At 33.4% G+C, this 23,213-nt stretch overlaps 1 protein-coding gene across 2 annotated transcripts in view; it reads right to left on the bottom strand.

The window, feature by feature from the left end:
- Window positions 1-23,213, bottom strand: part of LOC130897241 (homeobox protein OTX2-A-like) — a 120,448-nt gene that overhangs the window by 25,159 nt on the left and 72,076 nt on the right. For both annotated transcript variants that reach the window (XM_057805997.1, XM_057805998.1), the window contains exon 2: window positions 1,233-1,466. In XM_057805997.1, the coding sequence (XP_057661980.1) occupies window positions 1,233-1,386 (154 nt within the window). In that variant the 5' untranslated portion in view covers window positions 1,387-1,466. The remainder of the gene's footprint in view (window positions 1-1,232; window positions 1,467-23,213) is intronic.

Genomic DNA, 23,213 nt, shown 5'->3' with positions numbered 1-23,213 from the left:
TGCGTGTGTCTATGTTTGTTCTTCTCACCCACTAACGCCGATCTAAATTTGCAGTTCCAACCCCCGGGTTATACGGCGGTTAAGGATTTAACAGCTACTTTATAAAATAAACATCACTACCTCATGGTTTTTATTAAGTACACTCCTTCGTATCGACTACAAATAACCGAAAAATATTCTCAAACATTCTCCAAATTTTGCGTCATAACATAACATACATCCAATTAATAAATCATTGCAGCAATGACTATACTATAAATTCTGAATGTATTTGCTTGATTAATGAACCATTAAGAACTTTTACAGTCGTTTACACAGATGATATCGATTTGATTTCAATTGGAAAATGATTGTGCATTTTTTGCATTGTAAAATATCGAGCCGTTAACTAATCGAGTCGCACTACATGTACCTCAGAAGGAAAGGGCATATGGGAGAGAATAAACTGTTGAGGAGGTGGATAAGTTCAGTTCTTTGGAAACTAATCTCAGCTCTAAACAGGGGGGAGGTCCCAATTCAAGGCATTGCCCACAAAAAGGATTTTACAGATTCAACGATGTCAGTGGTGGTGTTATTCAATAAAAAAGTCTGCAAATGTATTTTTATATGATAAAACTTTGGCTTTAGAAACGTTAAGACTGAGAAGATTGGAATCGCACCATGATTCAAGGGTGGTTAGGTCACTAAATATGAAATGTCGTGAGATCAGGGTTGCTTCAAGAGAAACTAGTATCGTCTGCAAATATTACCATTGATTTCTAGATAGACGATCTCGTTTATAAACAGAAGAAACAATATAGGACCTAGTACTGAACCTTGGGGTACTCCACATTCTAACGGCTTGCAAGAAGACATCGTTGTATCAACCCTTACAAGCTGACGAAAAGTTGTTATGGAGTCATAGCTGTTTAGACTGGTAACTGATCATTCAAACTCACATGGTCATCGAAGACGGCATCTCCAGTATATTGCGCTGGTGCTTGGAGGAGAACGGAAAACCACGTCATCTTGGTGATACGAGCAAATTTCAAATACATGGTCATGCCTTTAAACTTACCAATTTGATTGAATGTTCGACATTTGGTGATCATTAGTGAGATACGAAGGGTCTATCAGTAGGTAACATTATTCAATAAATGAAAAAACATGGTTTTCACCAAGAGACACGAATTATTGTAACAAATTATTGAATGATCAATTTCATAGCTATGAATTAACTTCCAAATAAATACCTTGAGGGAATGTAGCCGGTTCTAGATGATGTGTCAATCCAAATGGTCCCAATGTCGGCATAGTCATCCCAGCCAAACCCGAACTCAGACTGGGATGCGACGGGAAATGCCCGTGGGGTCCGGTGGGTGTTTTCAAATATCCTGTCATATTCATGTGACTGAATATACCACACGCCGCACCGTACCCGGCGGTTTCTTCAGGTATGAGAGTCGTTTTGATGCTGGAGATTTTCACTGAAACAAAAAAACTTCCCATCAAATTCTCATTAATTAATTACGGTCGGTAACTAAGATTCCATCTTAGTTTCTGTGCAATTAATAATGTGTTTAAAGGAATAAAAAATTTATTTATAATAATGCAATTTTCAGCGACAACAAGAATTCTATTATATTTTTGATTTTTAACAGTGTGTTTTGTTTTGTTTCTTCAAGAAATTGATGAGTTGTGAATATCTGAAAACACTTTTAATCATCGAAAATGTAGACCTTAGATGAAGTAGAACTTTTCCAGATTCTAGATTTTTTTGCAAAATCAGCGAGCACCACGTTTTCCGTTGGGTTTTTCGCCTTTATCTGGTGACACCACTTCATGAAGAGCTCGTACTGTTTTTAGTACCTTGCACGAGATTTATCCGGCAACGAATTAAGAACGGCCGCACTGCTTTCTTCGGTGAGATCAGGTGGCGTGGATTCGAGTAATTCTTCATCGCTGATGTTTTCTTTTTCATCATCATTCATTGTTATCAATTAATTTAGACAAAACTTCGGATGAAACAAATAATTTCAGAAAATTAAAAATTTAAGGTTATTCAAAAACATCGAACTGAAACTGTCAACTGTCAAAATTAAAATTGTCTATTCCAGAGCATCCCGAAAGTGTTTTGCAGTACGGAACTGTCACTTTCATTACATGGAACACTCAAAACGCAACTTTCGGTATTTAAATGAATACAGAACGAACAACTTTTAAATGGCGTCGTCTAAAAAATAAATTGACCTATAGGTATCTAAATTCTCTATTTATTTGGAATTATACCAGGTGCAAATTAGGTGTAAACTATATGATGGAGCTGGAGACATGATTATAATGCCACACACACACCTCTTACTAAAGAATTTGTACAATGATTTGCAAATTAAAATTAAATTGAACATGAACTGTCAACTGTGTTTATTAATTGTATTAAAGATTATTTGCAATTAAGTTTTTCGTCTTTTATTTTCTATTTTTTTCAGTGTTTTTATGCTGAATACTCTTGGTTTAACTTGCTTTATTTTTTTTTTTATACATTATAATACGGGGGTTGCTACTTTTCTTTTTTTCCCAAAATATTCCCCACTGAAATCATTACACTGTTGCATGCATTTGAACCAATTCCCTAAGCATGCTCCTCATTTGGATTTAGATGCTTCCCAACAAGCTTAACAAGAGCTGTATGACTCAAAAATTCGATGTTTTGACGGTTTAAAAACGTTTTTGTTCGAACTGATGTGTGTGAACGCTCGCATTGTCGTGATGAAGAATGATTCGTCTTCTGAGAATGGTTTTCCTGTTTTTTTCGAATACGTTTAACAAACAAATGCTGGTATACCATTTAAAATTGACCTCTAATGGAACAACGGCGATATGTCCTGTTCTTCCGAAAAAACAAGCGAGCATTCGCTACGAACAACTTTTATTAGATTTGGCTCATCTTGAAAGACCCAATTCTTTGCACTAATCAACATGTGTTGGCTTTTTCTAAGCGATTGAGAAATTATGCGTTATCCCAGATCTTTCGACAGCCAAAGTTTACGCACATCATCGATATTTTTTGGCCAAGTTCACGAAATTCATCCTGTAGAGGATAGCGATTACGATCGGTTTGGAAAACCAGCCAAACACGGTGGTTCTAGATGGTGCTTCATCACCAAAAGTTGAAGCGAGTTGAAAGTCGGATTGCACGAAAGTTTTCACGATTTTTACATCTCGTATTTGACATATTCATATCAGTGTTGCCATATCTCAAAAATCAAGTAGCAACCATCGTACTGTTTCAATCAAAGTATCTATCATCCGTTGAGTTTTATAATAGTAGATAGATATTTAAATATCGATTCATTATTCGTTATTATCGATATAAAAAAATGATTTCTTCTCGATTTTTGCTTGCCATATCAATCTTCTGTTTATCAAAAATGTAGTTAACAAGTCGAATGTGATAAATAATTTATATTTTTCAATGTTTAACTATGTTTTCTATGTATATTTTCGAAGATATATACACATATATTAAAGCTCTTAAAGGGAAAAATATAATCCTTCAGTATTTTACCGATGTATTAGATGCAAAGTACACAGGTACTTTCCAATGCACAAAACTTACCAAGAATAGGTAACCAAGCGGAAATACGAACTAGCGTTAAAATGCAAATAAACATTTAGAAATACAAGATAATGTTATCTTTTAGTTTAAGTTTACAGGTAGAAACCTTCGAAATTATAAAGAAGACAACAACAACAAAAAAAAGGTTTACCTTTTTGTGGAAATTTGGTAGAAATTACCTGATTTGTTTTGGCATACAACACACTTACCTACAAAAGATATAGAATTTCATACTTGGAATTTTACAAGTAAATTGAGGTTCAGATTCACATCACATTAGAGAGAAACCAAAAAATTTATGACTGATGATCCATACCTCAGAAATAAAGGTACCTACTTCTATAATATATAAATCGAATATTAAGTCATTCAAAGGGGTAAATTCAGTACATAGTTTCGATTGCGGAGTTTCGGTAGGTTTTTGGGGGCTTTAACATCCCTCAAATTATTATACGGTAAAAAGACAATCTTGAAAATATACATGTAAGTTTCCAGTTTTTAATATCTTTTACCCAGGATCACAATATGCGTTGCCCAGCGTTGGGGCAAAACTATGTTAACATAATATACCTTCGACCCCATTCGACACTTCGGATGTAACCTTTTATGGCACCATTCAAATCCTTTTACATGCAAGAGATCGCAAACTGGGAGAACTTTTTAGATAAGCCTACATAAGAGCGGCCCCCATGGATACAGCTATAAACAAAACGCTATAAACGAGTTCAAAAAATATGATTTTGTGGAAGCAATTAATGAAGAAAGAGTTGAAATAGTGGATGAAGATAAAGTAGAGGTAGATCAAATAGATAACAACGATCTAAAAGGAAGAACCCTTGACAGACAAGTTGACCTTCCAAGACCTCTGGAAACTTAGTTACTGTTCCAACTGCTACAAAAGTTATTATTAAAAAAAGAGTTCAAGGAGTTGAGAAGCTGCTATGATAACTAGCACTCCATACAAAGAGGAAGTAGAGGCCAGCATAGAAAAAAGAAATCCACGTCAAAAGAAACTTTAATAGTTCAAAACCAAATTAGCAGAATTAAATCTACCCAAAAGAAAAAACAAACAGATGTAAATTGGTATCCCGAAGCACTTCTTTGTTGAAATATCGATCAGAATGTTTTTATTTTCTATGATCGCTGTCATAATCTCTATGGTTAGAATAAGGTTAACTTTCACTTTTTTCGTTTGTCTATGATTAGCACAACATGTATGTAAGTCAAATTTTATACTCAGTACTGCAGAAGCAGAACTAATATCATTATGTGAAGCTACTATGGAAGCTTGTTGAATTGCAAAAATATTAGACGATTTCGAAATTACTGTTCCTTCAATTAAAATGTTTGAAGATAACCAGAGCACAATAAGTGCTGTTAAAAATCCTGTTGAAAAAAGGTTGAAACATATTTCTGTTAAGTATAACTTAAATTCTAAAGTTACTCTTCAATTTAAAAGTAATGATTATTAATTATAAACAATGTAGAATTCAGGAATCTATTATTCGACTTTTATTCGACTCATAAATCGCCTTTTCGAATTTAAAATAACTATGGGATGTGAATATAATTACAATAAAAGTTAGTATCCCTAAATCACTAAATAATCAATAGAAATCAAGTTCTGTTAGATTTTGGTGGAAAAATTTTGATATATGGCAAAAAATTTATATGTTATTTAGAGAATTGAGAGAATTATATACCAAACACTTTGTTAACCATATTTTTTAACTTACCGTGTTAGAAAAACAACCCCCTTAACGATCCTCGAATTGACACTGTTAACAATCACAGTTATATCACTAATTACTTCAAAAGAAGTAACAAATCGTACGGAACCGAAAATCGTAGAAAATCGAACTATTGATACTAGACAACTCGATCACCCTGAGTGGATTCAGAAACTGAGAACTTTCTATTGTAGGTATAAATTTAAAAGTTGCTAGAGGGATCATCCCTCGATAGATTTGTTGGTAGTGGGGTCGGGTGGAGGGTGGTACAATTGGCAATTAGTTTGAATTACCTGGGCGTGATACTATGCAGTTTCTAACTTGGTTTTTTCTAGCCATATTATGTCGAGGATTTTTACTTGGATACATTATTGGACTGGCCCTATATCTTATCCTATATTTTATTTAGTGCAGTTTTTTGTACTTTAAGCTCAAAACTCGATTAGGAATTTATTGATTATTGTCGAATGATTGTCAAATCAGAGTTTATTCAGCACTCATCTTGTATTAATCTGGAGCCGCTTGAGAAAAAATATAAAACTATTAACGATGTCAATATAAATAGATAGCCGATATTATGTACTATAATTTAAGCGAAGGAAGATAGTCATTTTCTTATTAATTACGACCTAGAAATGACGGTAGTTGTTTGTATAAACAAAAAAACAATCAACACAATGGACTGAAAAGAGAAAACTGGCTCCAAATAAACCAGAGACCGTTCCATCAGCAGGTAAGGTCATGGCGACGGTTTTTTGTGATGCTCGTGGAATAATTTTCATTGACTATATGGAAAAAGGAACAACTATCAACGACGAGTGTTATGCGACCTTATTGCAGCGTTTTGGCGAAGAAATCAACCAAAAACGACCGCATTTGACAAAGAAGAAAGTGTTGTTTCATCAATACAATGCACCAGCTCAACATCCGTAACTGCAAACGTCAAAATTAACTAGTTTAAGTTTGAATTGCTACCTCTCGCATCCTATTCGCCAGATTTAGTTCCATCGTATTATTTTCTATTCCCAGACTTAATAAAATCGCTCGGTGGTCAAATATTTCCCAACAATTAAGAGGTGATGTCGGCAGTTGTTGGCCTTTTTTGAGTAGCAAACCATAGCTTGGCTATCGAAACTGCAATTATCATTGTTGGTGTAGTAGTTGTGTAAACAGTGTACTCAATATTTGTTCTTCAGTTTTATAAAGTTTGTTTGACAAAAGATGCGTTTCCAATGGCACCTATAACCCTATCAGACATAAAAGAAATTAAATTTTGGACGTACTCTACTAGCACAGCTTTCCGTTGTTCACGATGAGCAATTGGAAGCTGATTGAAGTCATTGTTAGAATGATCACCATGTCTAACAGGCATTCCAAAATCATGCCTCAAATATTTCATGAAATTAACATCGGAAGATCGTGCAGATTAGTCATAAAACGTGAATCTAGTATTCTGTATTAATTATAGCGAAATTTAAGCAGTTAAATTGTGCTCAATTTCAATTATAGTCCTTGTTCGACATCTGCTGGCCCTTCGTAACTACAAGGTTCCTGAAAACGACAGAATTGGAAGTTATAATGATGAACTTCGCTATTTCAAGTCAATAATCCTGATAGAATCAGTCCAATAGACAAACATATTCTTAATAATAAGCTTTTAAGAATTTGACCGACAGATTAATTCCGATATTCATATGCTGAAAACTGGCGACTAAACATTTTTGCGTATATTGAAGAATAGTTTGAAAACCGAGGGAGTTTTTGCGATTTATTGCAATCTTCACCTTGATTCCCTCCGATTTGTTTCTGTACCTAAACCTGAAAAAATGGTTTAGTGGATAGAAATTACAAACTAATGAAGAAGTGATGGCAAAGACAAACGCGTATTTTTCGAAACTTGAATTTCCTAAAGAAAAAATTGGATCGTCATTAGATTAAGTGTGTGGGTAAAATATTTTTTTAACAGATATCCTCGATTCGTCGATTCGACCCTGTTCTCAAATTTCTACCTGTACCTATACCAATTTCTACCTACTTTTCTATTTACAGGACAATAATTGAAATTTTCGTTGGCCGACTACGGTATCATACTTGAAAATCTGGATTGAGTTGCAGTTGAGTTTTTAATCCTCGATTCTGCATTACATTAATACGGATTAAGATAGAATCCAACGGAATAATTACAAGATTAACTTTATAATATGTAAACAACAACTTATAGTGAAATATGTTTAGCTCTAATTTAATTAATTCAATAGGTATATTTATAGAAAAAGTCCTTTGCGAAACGATCAAAGTGAAATTAGGATAAACTTATATTTGCAAACTGGTGGCCATCTGTATTTTTTTTTTATTATGATATTATTAAAAATACTTTTAGACTTTCTTTTATAGGATAATTTGGCAATTTCGTAATAGCCACATTCGAAAAGGTTGGTCTAAAAATAAAATTCTTCTAACGAAAATGTTATATCGATAAAACACAATATACCGGGTGAGAATTTAAGAACGGCCGTCGACTATATCTCAAAAGAGTTTCAGGGGAAAAAATTATAATTCTGCGAAACAAATGGAAATTATTTACACAATTTTAGGTGCATCACTAAAAGGCGTATTTGAAAATATGAAAATAAAATTTAAAAAAAAATTAAGTGGCACTTTATATAGGATAATCGAATTCTTGTACAAATTCTGCACCCATTCCATTTTACAAGTTCAGTTTACAAGCTCTTTGAATAAGAGGTCGGAGAGTTGTATATGGTTAAGGAAATCTCAAATGATAACTGATACTTCTAAAGTGTACTGAAAAGAGAAAAACTAAGGAGATGGTTAATGAGGTGTAAATGCATGCACCTTACTTCTAATACAACTCCGGTCAACAACAAAATTTCCTCTAAAACTCCCCGAAAAGCCGATTTTCTTTTATTTATTACCCACGCGTGCCAAAGACCCAAAACCCGCCAATAGGTCCCCTATAATTACAAGATCCAGGCGACTAGCTCCCCAGTTAGCTCAAAACCAGCAGTGAGTGTGTTAGTGTCAAGAATGTTCTTGATGGTAAGCATATTATTATCTATTTTAATCATTTTATATCTTTTTTGTTTCAGCTTTTCATTTTCTCGGTATAATTTCAAGGAGTAGGTAGATTGAGGCCTTGGAATCAACCGAGAAAAACGAGTGATTCGTTGAGTGGAGTGGGCAAATTGGGGCCTTGGAATCAACCGAAAAATACGAGTGATTCGTTGAGTGGAGTGGGCAGATTGAGGGCTTGGAATCAACCGAGAAAAACGAGTGATTCGTTGGTTGGCGAGGGCAGATTGAGGCCTTGGAGTCAACCAAGAAAAACGAGTGATTCGTTGAGTGGAGTGGGCAGATTGAGGTCTTGGAATCAACCGAGAAAAACGAGTGATTCGTTGGTTGGAGTGGGCAGATTGAAGCCTTGGAATCAACCGAAAAATGGTTGGGTGTAGTGGGAAGATTGTGTCTACACCCCTCTTCCAGCGCGGATCAACCCGCAAACCTAGTTATTATCATAACAAGGTAGTGCTATCGGTTTTCAATCCTGAATTTCTCTCTTTCTCTCTCTTAGGTCTTCCATAACCTCTGCGTACCATATTTTCCTTAGTCTTCCTATTTGACCAGACAATCTATTCTTTCGGTTCTAATTATTCTGCTTAGCTCTGCTTCTCCAAATAGATTGTTTTGTTTAGATGTAGCTTCGTCTTTCTGGAGATTATTTTGGAGTTTATTATCGCATCCAGCGCTCCTCGCTTCCAGATTTCCTCCCTCGTCATCGTCGTCTTTGATAAACACACCAAGATATACATAACTTTGACCTTTTATTCTAAGCTCATTGCGTTTTCTTCGTTTAGTTGTTTTCACAAACATTTCATAGCTTTTTACCTTTGCGGTGTTGTCATTGTCGATTTATCTCCGTTGACTGGTAGATCCACTGTCTTTGCCCTTTCTATGCAGGCTCTGCAGATTTTCTTAAGCTCGTTAATAACAAGAATAATAACTAAGGTACTCCGGAGCACTACACCTGGAAGCGTATGAATGAGAAAACGAAAATCTCTCCCAATAGGAACCATTCCACATTTTAGACTTTTTGAAAGGAGAGGGATTGATGAATCAGCTGTAAACACTGGAAAAGAAATGGGGACGCAGTGTATACGAAACACCAAATCCATACATACACAAAAAAAGCCTTACAATATCATAGTTTTTTATAATTCAACTAATCTAGCATTTATTTAAGCTCCAGATGTGATGGTACTGGTTGTACATGAGCGAAATGATGGTGATGGACTTTTTATAAACCGGTTTGTAATACAAAGTGTGTGCAGATTTTTGAAAAGTCTGATTTTTCCCCAAATTACTAAACGGGAGTGAGAAAATTACTGATGATGAAGATAATTCGATAGCTAAGGTTGATTTATGTAAGAGAAACTAGAATCTTTTATTGAAATTTTGTTAATAATATCTGAGGTTTGTCTATTATTCATGGCATTAACAAATTTTTTGAATGAATTGAATTTTACAAAGAAATTTCTGTGACTTATTCAAGTGGTGAAATTTTTAGGACATTATTTTACAGACATTTCGTAAAACATCTTTGTCAACAAATTAGTACGTTCTACAGCACCTATTGAGAACGATTGGTACTTTCTAAATTATTCTTAGAACATTCAGCTGTCTAAAGAGTTCTGCGAAACCACGCTTACAGTACCGATGTTACCAGGTATGAATAGGATTATCGTCGAAAAGTTTTATTACTTTCCATACCTAAGTTATATGTACAAAAACATCCATTAGAATTTTTAAAAACATCGTAAATCAATTTGAATAGAGTTGGTAGGTAAACCGACCCCCCGGCAAGAATATTAACAATTTTTTATAAAAAAAGTGATAACCGTTGCTATTCTATATTGAGCTTAGCTCATTTGTTGAAAATCAATCTTCCGAGGGCTCTTCCTAAGAAGACACACTTATTTTTCGAAACTAATAGCAAATAAATACAGAATTTAATAGGCTTAAAATGTAATCTTGGGCTTCTTTTCAAAGTTTATTGATATTGATATTTCGATGTTTTTTTTTTTAATTTTTCCACTCAGTTTTACAGAAAATGCGTATGTATTTATTTTTTTACTATAGAATTTAATAATAACAATAACAACCTGGTTAGCTAGCGTTTTCTCTTCTTGACGATAGTAGCTTTAGCTACAAAGAATAATCGTTCACTAGTACCAAAGTTACCACGATAGGCAATAGATTGTATCTAAATTATGAACCCCCTCATATTATCCCACATCACCAACGTATTTTCGTTTATAAGCGTATAATTGTATGTCAATATTTTATGGTATAAGTCACTTTTATTATGAGAAAACTCATTTGTATTGCAGAGAGAACGAGACCTCACCAGAAGTATCTGGTCCAAGAAAGAAAATACAAACATTTTGGAATGAAATATATTTATTTTTCAACGTAATCTCGTTTTAGCTTTTCCCAACGATGTTCAATAATTTCCATACCCTTTTTATAATAAGAATAGTCAAGTTCCACCACCGAGCCATTTTTTCAACTCTGGTAACGGAAAATAGTCTAAATATGGCTAATAGGGTGCATGAGGTAGCAATTCATACTTCATTTTATTAATTTTGGCAATTTGCAGTAACAGATGTTGAGCTGGTGTATTATCTTGATGTAACAACATTTTCTTATTAGCCAAATGCGGCCGTTTTTGCTTGATTTCTTCACTCAAACGATGCATAATACTCGCTGTTGATAGTTTTTTCTTTTTTAAGACAGTTAATGAAAATTATCCCAAACGCATCCCAAAAAACCGACGCCAAAACCTTGCCTGCAAATGAAACGGTATTTGTCTTCTTTGGAGCTAGTTCTTCCTTTTCAGTCCATTGTTTTGATGGTTCTTTTGATTCTGGTTTGAAGTGATGGATCCACGCTTCATCCATTGTTATGAAACGTCGCCAAACACTCGATGGAAACATCTTCACGTCGCTGTTTTTGTTCCATTGTAACCAAACTCGGCACCCAACTTGCGCACAGCTTTCTCGTGTCCAAATTTTCCATTATTAAGCGATGTACTTCACTTTTTGAAAGACCCACTATGTTTGCTAGCTCTCGCAATTTCAGTTAGCACCGGCCAAAGGAACTGAAGGAAAGAGGAACTGAGTTTTAATTATTCATTTATTTATTTTATTCTTTTATTTATTTCTTTACTCTTCTATTTAAACGTCTTTTTATATCTTCATCTTATATCCGTCTTTTATATATACAGTTTTTTTTTCTTTATTATTTATTTATTTTAGTTCATTTAGGTTGGTTCTAACCAATGGTTTCATCCATCCAGTACCGCTTTGTGAATTTTCTTCAACATTTCTGAAATCGTCACCTTATTTGGTCGACTAGTGCGTTGATGGTCTTCGCAGGTCCTACCACCTCGTTCAAAATCTTCTACCCAATATTTTACTGTTGATAACGAAGAAAAAATCTCACCCAAAGTAAAATCTAGTTCAGCTTCTATATTGTTTGCGCTGAGGCTTTTCAAATAAAAGTATGGTATCACTTAACGATGACCAATGTTTTCCACGTTTACAAATTCACTGAAAACGCTCACCAAACAAACAAATACTAAACAACGTGGCGTCTTCAAACTTGAAACTATGCTGTTTAGATTGTGGTAGTTTTCAAGCAATTACAGCCATCTCTAGGTCACTCCAGGTACTTTTGGAACCATCATCGTATCTAGAAAAATCTGACTAATAAAAATATACGTTTGTGTGTGTAGTTTACATCGTTGATACAATCGTTTATGAAAAACGATGTTTTAGGTTTCGATTTCAACGATAAAAAATCGATGTTTATGAACGATATATCGATGTTTGGATAATATCAATTTAGTAATTAACAATGATGAAATTCGTGCTAAACTTTTCAGAAGTGCAAAATACTTTTTGAGATTTTTGTTTTAATTTTCTAGAGGTGCATCTCTCGATTCTGTATAAAATGACATTCAAAAAGGTATTTTTTGAACTTGGTGTTAGAACTTAAGCGATGATTTTGTACCTAGAAGTGAATAATTGAAAGAATCGATTTTTCATCATGACAAAATTCATTACCTTTTAATTTGGATGAATATTTTAATTTTCTTGTCAGAAACATAGTCAAAATCCAATAAACAATCCAAAATCCGTCTGAATTGTATATGTAAGAAAGTTGAAAAGTAATCGTCCCATAAGCAGGATAATCATAGAAAATCCTAACGGTTCACTCGGGGGGTTTATAATTAGTTTTAAAAGCCTCAACACTTTAGGAGTGACAATCTAAATTGCATCGAAACACAGTTTTGGTATACACACGCGTCAACTTTTATAATATTATTTCCTTCATCCTGATTATCCCGGATTATAATACTTAAAGTAGTTTATTAGTCCAACAAAGCAGGTAACTTGGTAACAATGATTTTAATTTCAAATATAGTTTGATTTTCTGATATTCATCTATCTCAAACATAATAGAATTTTAAAGAAAGTATCCAAGATGATAAAAAATTTCGAAATATTGAGATCAATACACTTTTGCATTTGAATCAATTGTTGAAGCATTTTTTCCATTTCGATCGTAGTATTTCCATAACAAATGATTCGAAACATCAACCGCTTCTTCAGGCGTAGAAAAACGTTGACCTCGCAATTTATTTTTGATTTGCGGGAATAAGAACAAAACACTGGGTGCTAAACAAGGACTGCATGGTGGATCACCCATCAATTGAATTTTTCGATCGTTCCAAATCGTTTTGCTAGAACTGATGTGTTCGTTGAAATTTTATTGGATTTAGCTCGATTTTAAAGGACCATGCAGTCGATTGTTGTTTCGGGTTTACCATTAATTACCATTAAAACTTAAGTAGCAGCCCTCGTATTTAGCAAAATTATTATACCTTTCAAGTACCTCTTACACCAGGAGGTTATGAAGAAGATTTGGGTTTCGGTGAAGGTAAAGATAGTTTGTGTGAAATCATACGTGAGGTAGATTTAGTGATAAGAGATTATGAAAAGAAAGCAATTCGAACCACGAAACATATATTCATTCTTCTCAAACTCAAGCTTAATTTTATAACAGTAACGAAGGACTACAAAAACAAGTGTCGAAGAGGAAGCGCTCAATGTTCAAAATGCTCAAAAGTCCAGCAGGGTTGATTTTTATAACGAATTGTAATTCAGCAATTATAAAAATGCACCGTACCACAATCTGCAGTCTATATACGCTCAGATTTTTTCAAATGACTGACTATTAAATAACGAAACTAGTTGTGAAAAAGGATTTTATTATAAAAATTATCCTACGTTCGAATACTCCCCTCCCGTCGTCACAAATCTTTCCATACGTTTTTTCCATTGATCAAAGCAGTGCTGGAAGTCTTCTTTGGTGAGGGCCTTTAAGAGCTTTGCCGTTGTTTGCTTTACCGCTTCCATCGACTCAAATCGGGTCCCTTTCGAAGCAAATCTTTCTCTATCCTTCAAGGAAATCTGAGCAGACCCGTTGGCGTAAGAGCTTTTGGTCATGAGTCAAATTTTTTGGCACCAGCTTTACACAGACTTTTATCATGTGTGATTCTTCGTGTAAAATTTTTCTAACCGTTTCTTTATCGACGCTTACAACCTCGGCACTTATCCGGATGCTAATTGAAAGATCTGCACGGACAATTTGTTTGATTTTGGTCACTGTTTCCGGAGTTGAAACAGTCACAGGTCGACCTGGGCGTTGGTCATCTTCAGGCCCTCACTATAAAGCGCTTACACCACTAAAAAACACGCGCAAGAGATAGAGAATTGTCCCCATAGGCTTCTTGCAGTAATTGATAGCACTTAGTCGGAGTTTTTTTCAATTTAACGAGAAATTTGAAATTGATATGATGCTCCTAGTTTTCCTCAAACATGGTTTTCTGCACGAGCAAAAAGCACGTTCGTTTCAAACCCCTACCGCACCCGTCTAGGACGCCCTCTAGGCACGCAGTTTCGTTATTTAATAACCAGACCTCGTATATCAAAATATCAATAAACTTTCGAATGATGATGATTCAATTCTGTAAACAAATGTCCATGGTAGCTTGATATGCACCACGTTATAGTTCAATTATAATCGAAATGTTAAATTATTAGGTTTTAGCCCCAAAGTAATTAGAAGAAACCCTTATTTAACTAGCGAAGATATGGTCTATGTACAAGATTTTTGTTTAGTATTTTTGGATGGGAAACAGTTTTGTTTTAACTTGATATTTGGCTCATTTCCTTTACATTTCTTCAAGAATTTCTAGTCAGTATATTGAAACTAGTCTGCTCTGCTCAGAGCAACAGCTCTGAAGCTTTAATTTCCTCTTGCCTTTCCTCTTCTGAAGGATCAAGATTAAAAGCATCCACTTTATTGTTTCCTTTGGAATGCAGTGGGTGTTTAACATTCCACGAGGTGCTTTTGGTATTCATCGATAAGTACTCACTTGAGCAAGCGCGCACAGCGTATAATACTCAGATCAGTACGCAGCTTAAAGCTAACAAATCTTAAGAAGTTGATTAATTTCGGCGATCATCAGGAACAACTCGCGTAAGCGAGTGATGTTACATCGCAGCTGCGAACAAATTAGGAGTATGGAAATCAACCGATGTTGTTAACAGTTACATCGACGACAACATAAATAATTTGTTAGATTGAGGGAGAAATATTGTAATAAAACTAATTAACAAGAATAATTGTACCATATTCTTTTCCGCGAGTAATGGCAATCTGAATTGTGAATTTTGCATGATTTTTAGATCGATCTACATAACGAAATTTCTATTTAAGCAGAGACAATTTCAATGAATTCTCTTGAAGAGACTCTCGTACATCACGATTACAAAAAGAGCACGTGGACTAAAATGAAAAATTATAGGCAGTGAGGATTATACGGAATTGGAAGGCTTTGCCTTTGTAGATGCTGGGGTTATAATCTCTCATTTTTAAAAAGTGCGAAAAATGAAAAAGATTCTAACACCAGTTATTTAAGAGACTCATACTTTTCAATACCCTATAATTTAAAACAGCGACAATATTGATTCACATCGCAATTTCTACGTTTCCTTTACTATTATTCTTTATTGATGTTTTATATACTATACACCCAACGCAACTATCTATATACCTACGTGGAATCAGAAGTACCTGACCCAACAGAAAAAAAATTTATCTATTTCTCAACGTAATCTCCTCTTAGCTCCATATACTTTTCCCAGTTATGTCCAATAAGTTCCTCATAATAGCTATTAACTGCAGAAATTAACAGACCATGGAGTTTGGGAACAAAAAATATGCTGGTGCATTGCCTTAATGAAGCATCTCTTTCTTCTTAACCAAATGCGGCCGTTTATCCCACGCGCGTATGAAAAAACCTTGACATGACTTGCCTGCAGATAAAATAGTCTGCAAATGAAACGGTCTTCACCTTCTTTGGAACCAGTTTTTCCTATTCAGTACATTATTCTGATTGTTGTTTTCCAGCTCGATGGAAACGTTGTTTTTGTTCCATTGTGAGCAAACGCGGCACCCAACTTGCGCACAGCTTTCTCAGATCCAAATTTTCATTTAATAGGCGATGTACCGCTCTTTTGGAAAGTCTCTTTTGGATCAGTCTCGTCCAGAGTTGAATTTAATTCAGCTTTTATATTGGTTGGGCTAATCACCCGAATCACATTGATCACTACCAAACAAATACTTAACAACGTAGCGTCTTCAAATTTGGAACGTAAGCTGTGGTGTGTTTCAAGCAACTACCGCCATCTCTTGGCAGGCTATGTACTTCTAGAATCGTCCTTGTATAATGGATACAAGGAAATATTACAAAAAAACAATAATATTTATGTATGTAGAAAATATGGGATTGAATCAAATGGAGAGAAAGTTTTTTAATAAAGCTCGTTATGAATATAAAAACAAATGTAAGTGTCAAAGATCAAACCACATATTTGATCCTAATTTTACAATTGTATTGTTTGAAATAATGGTTTATATTTCACACAAAAACGAGAAATTTATACACAACTTTCTCTCATATTTTAGTGATTGACTTTATCATATCTAATTCACAATAACTTTCAAAATTATTTCAATGATCGATCCGCCTCAACTTTACTGGTTTCCTATTTTACCAAGAATATACTTTCTCTTGCATTTAAAAACTAGATTTCCAGTTGTTCTTCAGATACTTCACTAAGACTTTTACATTCCACGAGTTCTTTCCTAGTAGGTATAATTCAAAAATAAAATTTGAATACGTCTTATAGAAAAATAATTTAATTTCCATTAAGTGAGGTAAGTACTAAGTACTTATAATATTATCTCTTTTTCTAATACCTTTTCATGTGTTATTTCTTCGATCCTTCTTCTATTATTATTATTCCCGCTTTCGATATCTACATTTTATGAAAGAGTTACCAGCCTTCATTATTATTGTTCTTAATCTATCTGCTAACTAAATTGTAATTTATGGTACCGTTGATGATATTCATAGTAAGCTTATCTTCAATCTCTGAAGACGGTAATTTGGTTATCGAAACGCGCGTCAGACATTGTAAACAGTATAAATAATGTAATAGTATTAATTTATCTGGCCATTTTCTAACGATATTCAAGAAAAACTCTTGTTAGTTAATCCAGCTGAACTTCCGAAAAACGCCAATGAAATTTTACAGGTAACATCGATAATTTTGAAATTATCCGCAACCTCGTAATGTCGAAAATCGCGGTCATTTTAGTGCGCAGGAGCAGAAATATCCGCCATTTTACTCGTTCATTGAATTAGTGGTAAATAAAACATTGCAAGATTAAAACATTTTTTGTGGTATGGTTTTTTGACTTAAAATTAAAAGGAATACTTTCAAAAATGTAAGTAGTTATTAAATAATCCAACGTTTCCTCAATTTGATGATTAATTTTTTATTTTTGGGCTCTCATATTATTCACAAATAACATAACATCAAAAAATGGAACTAAAATAGCTCAAGCAAAAATTTGGGGCATTAATAATAATCTTGTGCGAGTCAATAGATAGATGGTGCAGCAAGCACAACCTAAATGGTATGATGATGGTACCGTTTTTGGCCACTTCAGATGTTTCGGAAAAATCAAGGGCAGATCGTTCGACCATAAAGGTTCAGCGGCAGAAGACACATGGATTTTCATTTTCATTTGAACAAACGATAAAAGAGGCCCCAATCTTGGAAACAACAGTTTAGTCAGAATCAGTGAGCGACGTCTTCAACTGTGCCCGTGAAGTTTGTATGGCCAGTTTAGACCGAGCATATGAAGATGAAGTCCAAATTGGTGGGGATGGTTGCCTCGTTGAAATAGACAAATGTAAAATCAGACGAAGAAAGTACAATAAAGGGAGCATGATCGAGGCTCATTGGATATTAGGAATGATGGAGCGTGGCGGCGACGGCTACCGATTGGAAATATGTCCTAATAACTCTAGAAGTGCCGAAACGTCGGTGGAGCTCATAAAGAAGCAGGTCAAAGTCGGTACTATCGTTTATACTAACTGCTTGACTTTACAGTCGACCATCAAGAGCATTTTTTTGACCCTAAAACAGGGGCCTACACCCAAAATATCAGAATCAAAAGTAACTTGGACCTGCATCTTTGTGAATTTTTCAGGAGAGGCGAGTCCGGCGAAAAAATGTGGATCCATTCGATACAATCATAAAATTTTTGTATCCTGGAAAGAACGATCGATCTCCAATAGAAGAGGATCTGGAAAGTGACTAAATTTTTGTGGAATAAAATTTCTTTTCATTTATCTCTATTGTTTTTAATGCTCTTTTGGGATCGGAATATACGTCGATGCTATCGATTCGATCAGGTTAGGTTAGGTTAGGTCCGGTGCGTTTACTATCGTATTTCTATTTTTCTTTCCTTTTTCTTAGTCCTTATTCGATTGTGATCATTCCCTATCATTTTTGCCTTCCCAATCCTCTTGGCGTTTTTCGGAAGTTTATCCGTTAATCCAATCAGGATCCTCTTTATTCTTCATTGAAATAGCAGACTAATTTTAATTTTACGTTTTGTATAAATATTTTTTTGTTGGTACATTTGTATATTTAGCCATCCTCGACCCTAAGACTGTAGCGCCCGTAGTTTTCGTAAAGAAGAAATTCGAAATGATTAAGTAGATACTACAGATAATAAAGTTATAACTCTATCGGTTGTAAAATAAATAGACAAAAAAAAACTATAAATCACTTGTTTCCAATCATCACAAAATCTAATCACGCATTCAATGTACTTAAGAAATCTATCTATAAATGTAGCACATCTGGAATATGTAGTAAGTACGAGGACATTTCTTTATCATTGTTTTTTTTTTTGTTATACCAACGATACATATAACGCATATATTCATATTGAAGTGTCTGATACACTGAGAGGTTTTAGTTCCCCATCAAAAAGGAGGCAGTGAAATCGTTTGCCAATGGGACAGGTGGGTGTGTTTTTCCCCTTCTTTTATACCACACATAATCACGCCCTCTTTAGCGCACACGCGCTAAGGAAGCGATCCCCCTCCTAACGAGTATACAGCTGCAACGATTTTTTTGTCAGATGTGCTGTCAACAATGGAGAAGAGAAAATAGGGGGAGAGAGATGTGACGTTGATGAGCAGTTGGTAGTAAGAGTTTTTAATACGCGTTTCGAAAGAAGTATTGTTTTATTTACATCTTCATTTTTTTACAACATCTGAGATATGTTTAAAAACATTTTCGAATGTGTCTTTTCAAAATAAAAAAATTGGGGCAATTTATTGAAATGGAATTTCAAGGTTTCTTATACTTGAATTTAATGATATTAAGGTTAATCAATTTTCTTATGAAATAATATATTTTTTATTATTTAGGATTTTTATATAAAAATAATTTTATTATAATCGTAATATATTTCTTTGATTTGGTGATTTTACAACTTCAGCAACATTTGCTTGACGCGTTTTCAATTTCCAAATATTTGCCACTTCATATCGGCGACGTGATTTTTTTAAATAACAATTATTATACAAACGATGTCAAAAAACTATTTTCAAATCTGAAATCAGTATATTGCACTCTTATAGTACATACTTAACAAAAATTTTCGGTAATTATACACTTTCGCGGTCACCTGGTTTTTTGGCTCTAGAAAATCGAAAAATGGATGGATTTTGATGATCTTGGTCTCAAAATGTTCCATTTTACGGCGGATTTATAAAAAAAATTAGTAGAAATAGCTGGAATGAAAATTTCTCTTAGTTTTACTGTTTTAAATCGTAAAAAAAAACGGTTTTGCAAAATTATCTCATTATCAGATAAAGTTCTTATATTTTTTTTTGTTTTCTACATAAATTAATAAACAATTTAAAAAGAAATCCAAAAAGAATGATTTTTTCAGTTTGTATAGCTTAAAATGAAATCGATGAAAAACAATCAATTTTCGTGAATAGTTTCGTACTATATTCTATATAATCCGCCGTAAAATGGAACATTTTGAGACCAAGATCATTAAAATCCATCCATTTTTTGATTTTCTAGAGCCAACCTAACCTAACCTAACCTAACCTAACCTAACCTAACTTAACCTAACCTAACCTAACCTAATCAAAAAATTATGGTAATTATACACTTTCGCGGTCACCTGGTTTTTTGGCTCTAGAAAATCGAAAAATGGATGGATTTTGATGATCTTGGTCTCAAAATGTTCCATTTTACGGCGGATTTATAAAAAAAATTAGTAGAAATAGCTGGAATGAAAATTTCTCATAGTTTTACTGTTTTAAATCGTAAAAAAAAACGGTTTTGCAAAATAATCTCATTATCAGATAAAGTTCTTATATTTTTTTTTGTTTTCTACATAAATTAATAAACAATTTAAAAAGAAATCCAAAAAGAATGATTTTTTCAGTTTGTATAGCTTAAAATGAAATCGATGAAAAACAATCAATTTTCGTGAATAGTTTCGTACTATATTCTATATAATCCGCCGTAAAATGGAACATTTTGAGACCAAGATCATTAAACTCCATCCATTTTTCGATTTTCTAGAGCCAACCTAACCTAACCTAACCTAACCTAATCAAAAAATTATGGTAATTATACACTTTCGCGGTCACCTGGTTTTTTGGCTCTAGAAAATCGAAAAATTGATGGATTTTAATGATCTTGGTTTCAAAATGTTCCATTTTACGGCGGATTTATAAAAAAAATTAGTAGAAATAGCTGGAATGAAAATTTCTCTTAGTTTTACTGTTTTAAATCGTAAAAAAAAACGGTTTTGCAAAATTATCTCATTATCAGATAAAGTTCTTATATTTTTTTTTGTTTTCTACATAAATTAATAAACAATTTAAAAAGAAATCCAAAAAGAATGATTTTTTCAGTTTGTATAGCTTAAAATGAAATCGATGAAAAACAATCAATTTTCGTGAATAGTTTCGTACTATATTCTATATAATCCGCCGTAAAATGGAACATTTTGAGACCAAGATCATTAAACTCCATCCATTTTTCGATTTTCTGGAGCCAACCTAACCTAACCTAACCTAACCTAATCAAAAAATTATGGTAATTATACACTTTCGCGGTCACCTGGTTTTTTGGCTCTAGAAAATCGAAAAATTGATGGATTTTGATGATCTTGGTCTCAAAATGTTCCATTTTACGGCGGATTTATAAAAAAAATTAGTAGAAATAGCTGGAATGAAAATTTCTCTTAGTTTTACTGTTTTAAATCGTAAAAAAAAACGGTTTTGCAAAATTATCTCATTATCAGATAAAGTTCTTATATTTTTTTTTGTTTTCTACATAAATTAATAAACAATTTAAAAAGAAATCCAAAAAGAATGATTTTTTCAGTTTGTATAGCTTAAAATGAAATCGATGAAAAACAATCAATTTTCGTGAATAGTTTCGTACTATATTCTATATAATCCGCCGTAAAATGGAACATTTTGAGACCAAGATCATTAAACTCCATCCATTTTTCGATTTTCTGGAGCCAACCTAACCTAACCTAACCTAACCTAATCAAAAAATTATGGTAATTATACACTTTCGCGGTCACCTGGTTTTTTGGCTCTAGAAAATCGAAAAATTGATGGATTTTGATGATCTTGGTCTCAAAATGTTCCATTTTACGGCGGATTTATAAAAAAAATTAGTAGAAATAGCTGGAATGAAAATTTCTCTTAGTTTTACTGTTTTAAATCGTAAAAAAAAACGGTTTTGCAAAATTATCTCATTATCAGATAAAGTTCTTATATTTTTTTTTTGTTTTCTACATAAATTAATAAACAATTTAAAAAGAAATCCAAAAAGAATGATTTTTTAAGTTTTTATAGCTTAAAATGAAATCGATGAATAACAATCAATTTTCGTGAATAGTTTCGTACTATATTAAATTCCCTCCATTTTTCGATTTTCTAGAGCCAAAAAACCAGGTGACCGTGAAAGTGTATAATTACCAAATTTTCTTATTACTTTTCAAAAATTATGATTAATAATAACTTTTTTCACATTCATGAGAATTCGATTACGTTGTTTGCTCAAATATTGATTAAATGTTGTCTTTTAAAAATTTCTTCAATTTGTTCATTATCGAGTATCTACTAGGGCTGATTCCTTTACTCCACTCGTGACTTTAAGAGAAAGATTTGTCACATATTTAATAAGATTCTATATTTTTATTTACCACATAGACAGGTACAATTAATCAGGTATTATATACAAAATCTAACTATTCAGATCAACTTTTCCATTATGCAATGTTTGTTTGTCGATAGCAATAATTTAAATGTGACAAATCACTCGTTTTTTCCAATATCGATTTAATAAATATGTCTTAAATCTTTTTTGATAGTTTTGTTTCACATTACCTACTTCTCTACCGCACAAATCACCTGGAAAACAAAACAAAATTTGCACCACTCACACCCAAAAATAAACTTTATTTTATCGTTCGAATTCACAGCTCTTCACGTATATTTGAATTTCCATTTGCCCCTTTTTTACAATACAATACAATTTCTTTTACAAAAATGGAATCTGTGATGGACCAACGTCTAACTAGCATGGCTCAGATACTTTAAAAGACTTCGTTGGTTTGCGCAAGGGGTCATAAACTGTCTTTAAGCCGTGGTAACTCAAAGCTGGTCCCACAATTTATTCTAAGCTTTTCTGTGCTTTATTCTGATGCAAAAGAAAATTTTTGCGCAGCTTGTGGTTTTCTTATGGAAGTAAAGTTATAACTGTTGAAAGGTTAATCCACTTTTTATTCTTGTTTGTTGGTCTTTTTGTTCTTGATCAACATATTTTGACAAAAACCGTAATTAGGTAGAAACGCCAAGATTATTATCTATTAAAAAGCCATAAGAATTGAAACAGACACAAAATCAAATAGTTTGATCGGCAAAAACATATATAAAATATAAAAATATATCCAGGTTCAATAAATTTTCAAACAAAAAAAAATAAAAGTAGCATAAAACGTATTGAAGAAAGAGAATATTAGTCCAAGAGCCCCAAGTATGTTCTAAAAAAAAATGGAAAATAGGAATTTCTTTTTTTTTTGTAGAGATTGCAGAAGCGACAGATTCCCAAGACGATGAGTGTCTTCCGTCGACATCGAAAAAAATAAATCTCGCCCCGTAAAATAACGCGCCACTTTTTATATTATAACTATTGTCTGAGTCCGTTTTTTCTTTTAAGTAACATTCGTAAAATTTTTTTTCTTTTAGTGATTTCGACAACAATTTTAGACAGAGAAAGTAAAGTACAGAGGAACATACAGAGTATTTTACAAAATTTGCA

Source organism: Diorhabda carinulata, chromosome 8 (genome assembly GCF_026250575.1).
Source record: "Diorhabda carinulata isolate Delta chromosome 8, icDioCari1.1, whole genome shotgun sequence".
NCBI classification, from domain to species: domain Eukaryota; kingdom Metazoa; phylum Arthropoda; class Insecta; order Coleoptera; family Chrysomelidae; genus Diorhabda; species Diorhabda carinulata.
This window is presented reverse-complemented; position numbering and strand designations above follow the sequence as displayed.